Source organism: Rhea americana, unplaced genomic scaffold (genome assembly GCF_003343005.1).
Source record: "Rhea americana isolate MKP2758 unplaced genomic scaffold, rheAme1 scaffold_628, whole genome shotgun sequence".
Taxonomy (NCBI): domain Eukaryota; kingdom Metazoa; phylum Chordata; class Aves; order Rheiformes; family Rheidae; genus Rhea; species Rhea americana.
The window spans coordinates 34,282-38,313 of record NW_028186788.1 but is presented as its reverse complement, the minus strand read 5'-3'; the positions used below and the strand labels follow the sequence as shown (position 1 = coordinate 38,313).

At 50.6% G+C, this 4,032-nt stretch overlaps 1 protein-coding gene across 1 annotated transcript in view; it reads right to left on the bottom strand.

Moving 5' to 3' along the window:
• ANKRD52 (ankyrin repeat domain 52) overlaps positions 1-3,521 on the bottom strand; it is a 27,366-nt gene extending 23,845 nt beyond the window's left edge. The window contains exons 1-2 of the mRNA XM_085320302.1: positions 3,516-3,521; positions 1,830-1,913 (exon numbers count right to left, since the gene is read on the bottom strand). Of these exons, the coding sequence (XP_085176428.1) occupies positions 1,830-1,913; positions 3,516-3,521 (90 nt within the window). The remainder of the gene's footprint in view (positions 1-1,829; positions 1,914-3,515) is intronic.
• Positions 3,522-4,032: the final 511 nt, after the last annotated feature.

Below are 4,032 nucleotides of genomic sequence, written 5' to 3'. Positions count from 1 at the left end.
CTGTTTGGAAAACAGTGTAGCTGCATTTTTTGTAGTATYTTGTGCTGGCACAGCCAGGCAAGAGGATGTGAAAGTGAAACCCATCTTGAACAAGCACGAACATTTCTAAACCTGCACGCAGAAAAAGAAATTAGGTATTAACAATTGCAGTTTTATTCCTTCAGTAGCTGATCAAGAGCTCCACAAACTGATCCCAATGCTCTCAGCGATCCCAACACTCTCCTCGCAAGAGAGGACGAAGTGTTACCAGGTACCTAACCAAAGCAGTCATGGAAAAAATCCTCACACTATCTTTGTGTAATAGCTAAGATACGATCTAACCATTAGTCTTGCTGGCTGGCACACAGGCAACGCGCAGGGCTGCCCTTACCGTCCCGGGACACCGGCAGCACAAGCGTCCGCGGCGCCTGCCCTTGACCTCCGGACTCGAAGGCAGCGGGGATCCGTGGTAGGCACCAGCGCTGACCCCGCAGGCCGGGCTGCGAGGATGCCACGCCGAGGCRCTCAGCACACCGAGAAACGCACGCAAGCACGCCAAAAAGCCAGTGTCAGCCAGCAGCACAGCTGGGACCAGCACGGATCGGAGACCCAATTAATGCCACAGCTTAGATGAGAACAAGACGGTGAACCAGAACAGGCTGCTCTTGTCGAGAGCTCACAACTTAGCTGGGCTGAGAGTGCAGTAACTGCTGACCCGGCACCAGTCCAACTGTGCCACCATGTCACGGAGACCTGGACGGATGCTGTCAGGGCTGGCAAATCCACCAGCCTGCAGCACAGCAGGCTGCATTTCTTATCTGCACATCTGCCACTGATTTGTTAGTGGGAAACCTGTAAACCAGACCAAGGGAGCGTATGCTAACAAGTTGGACTGGAACATTCACACGCAGGTTTCACCCCTTCCTTCGCTGGAGCCTGGTTTTCACATTCCTGGTAAATCACATTCGTCACCACCAAACTGGGGCTGCCAAGGGTTGCTCCGCCAAGCGCCAGCCTGGCCATYTGCCAGGCTCCAGAGGGACGCACCCGAATGGTACTGCAGAAGGGACCGTGCTCCCAGGGATGAGGAAGCAGCCTGGGGAAACCGCGGGGCGCAGCGCTTGTAAGGCCAAGGCGGCGCCCAGCTGTGAGACCCTGCTGCACGGCACTCTCCTCGGCCCGACTGGAAGAGCTGTGCCAGCACGCTCCGCCGTCCCGCCCCGCTCTGGAATGAGTGTAAAAACCACGCTCTGCCACAAAGCTTAAAACAAGAGCGATGGAAACACCTTCCTAACACTTGCAATGTTAATTCTCTGCTGAATGGTTCCAGTCCTTCTCTGCCCTCTGGGGAACAACCTTATCGTAAGACGGACCTGCTGTGTTCACACCAAACTATTTTGGGTCATCGTCCCACAGGAGAAAAAGGTAAACCGGCAGCGCAGCAAAGCTGAGTCTCCGTGAAAGTTCCTCCCACACACCCCACAGTTTCTCAGCTCCTCTCTTCGAGCAAATGCCCRAAAGCTTTAGGAAGTTCTCACAATCTCCCAGGGAGGTATGGAAATCCTGTCGTTCTGCGCATCCCATTTTACAGACGACAAGACTGAGGTAACAGGACAAAGCTGCACAGCAAATGGCAGCCAAGCCAGGAATCCAGAAGTCTCTGTTTCAAAACCCCAGCTCTAACCATTCTTGCAAAAAGGAAACCATCCTGGTTGGCATACAAATCTCAGTGGCTAAACCTGTGCCCTCCCCTTCACCTAAAGAACTTTCTCTGCAGGGGGAAGGAAATACAGACAGTTGAATTAAGGAGGGCTATACCAGAAAAGAAAGCAAAGCTGGGCAGAACTTACCAATACATTGATATTCTCCTTCTGATTCAGCAGCGACCGCACCTCCTCTATATCACGATTGAAGATGGCTTGGACCAGAGGAGGCTACAAAGAAAAAGACAAGTGAGCTGTGGAGGTGGTTCCAGGCACACAGAGGACACAGCTGGGAGGAGACCCGGCACATCCAGGACTGACACCAGCCTGGTTCAGCCAGGATCTCGCTACATAAATGCCTTACATTTACTGTTTGCCAAAGACAGGCCTGCTGGCAGCATCTGACAGCGTTCTCGTATTTGCAGCAGTGTGAAGTTTTAAGTGTTTGTGCTGTTTGGTTTCTGGGTTTCATTTTAAACAAATGAAAAGTTACTTCTAAAATAACTTGGACAAACTGAAGTTGATTTAGTATTGATAGAAAATTCATAAGGAATAAATACTGCAGCTATAAGAAGCCGCAGGAGAGTGTTACAGACCACACCAACACTGCCAGTCAACAGGTCTCAGGGCTGCATCCAAAAAGCCTACGTACAGCTGGTCCCACAGACCCTTCGGCTTGCTCATGCACTACCAAAGGAACTCGAAACGTAACACGGTCTACGKTAGGGTTAGGATTACGTTCTTAGCGACACAGCCAGCACCAGGGACCAGTCTTCAAGCCAGCAAAGGTAGCTATCGTGATGTCGATGGCTGTTCACTGGGGAACAGATCAAGGAGTCATCAGAAAAACCTCTCTGTTTCCAGAGTCCAAGGAGCAGCACTGATCATAGACATATTAGCTCAGTCTCCAACCACGCACACAGGAACTCAGCATAGCTTTCCACACTCAGGCCCCTTGCCACACAGCAGCGCCCAAGCGCTGCAGTCCAGGTCCACTCATGTTATCAAGAGCTTTAGCCATAGTCAGAAAATCCCTTCTCCAAGYAGGTGGTATAAGACAGGTCTGTAGAGACCATGAAATCAGCTTGGCCACACAAACATGTGATGCCTCATGTGCTCCTCCAGAAGACCCTATACTGCTTGCTGCTCCCCTAAGAAACAGCTATGATGCTACGGCAGCCACAGCGGCACGAAGGGCCTGGCAAAACCAAGTGTGGAGCACCTCCTGCTTCCTGCACCTCCTGCCTCCTGCTGTTCACACCTCAAGGCAGACTTTGGTTAAAAAAGCACTAGCAAAGCTCTAGCCAAAGTCATAAAGTTAAGCACTGCTGTGGCCCGGAGAACTGATGTCCTGAACAGACAGAGCCTCTCCGCTGTCTTTGTGCCAGGGTAACATGCCTCGTCCCAGAGCGCGATGTGTGTGCTAGGGTACSTAAGCATCACTCACAGCAGCATTAAGTTCAGGCGCCACCCAACCTCTGAGCATCACCAGAGAACCCAGTGGCCTGTCTCTTGTTTCAGTAGTCTAGAAATTACACTTTAATGTTGCAAGATCTTTGGGGCACAGACTGCGGCAGCTCCAAATCCCTTGAGCGCTTTGCACCCCATGATCACTGCCAAAACCAATGCTTCCTTGCCCAGGGTAAAGCAGCAGTCCAACACTCCGCTCCTTGCACAGATCTGAACAGCAAGTTCACGGGTGCTGCGAGCAAAACAGAGCTGCACTAACCTCCAGCACCCCCTTCTCCAGCTCTGTTCATTTAGCAGATACTGGATCTAATGGTCAAAAACAGTAAAATCTTCTCATCTTGGCTTCTCAAAGGAATCACAGACCTTCATTTTCGAGGAAATCCCTTCTGGTCCCTGCTACCCAGCAATCCTCACGCTCATCTTTCTCACCCCATCATCAAAGTAAAAGCAGCTAAATATGGGGAGCACATCCCAGGTCAGAGGGAACGAGTGAGTCATTCCCAAGGAATGCAGCAGACTCAGCATCACTGTTAGACATTAAAAAAAAAAGGTTAAAAAAAAAAACGATTCGCAGACGATAATTATGCCCTGAGCAGTCTTCAGCAGAGCGCGGTTTGCAGCAGTGCTGGGTCTGACACACCCACCCACCATTCACAAGAAAAGCTAAATGTTTTGGTTACAAAAAAAAAGAAGAAAAAGTTCTATTTAAATCACAGATCAATCCCTCATCCTCACCCCTCCCCTTCTTCATCCACCACGTGAGGCTTTAAACATTTGCTGTATTAATGATACCACAGGAGTGAGGGACGAGAGGCGGGCATAAATATTTGGTTTTGAGGGGCCAGCAGCCCAGGTCATTACTAGCAGGGATGAATAAAGA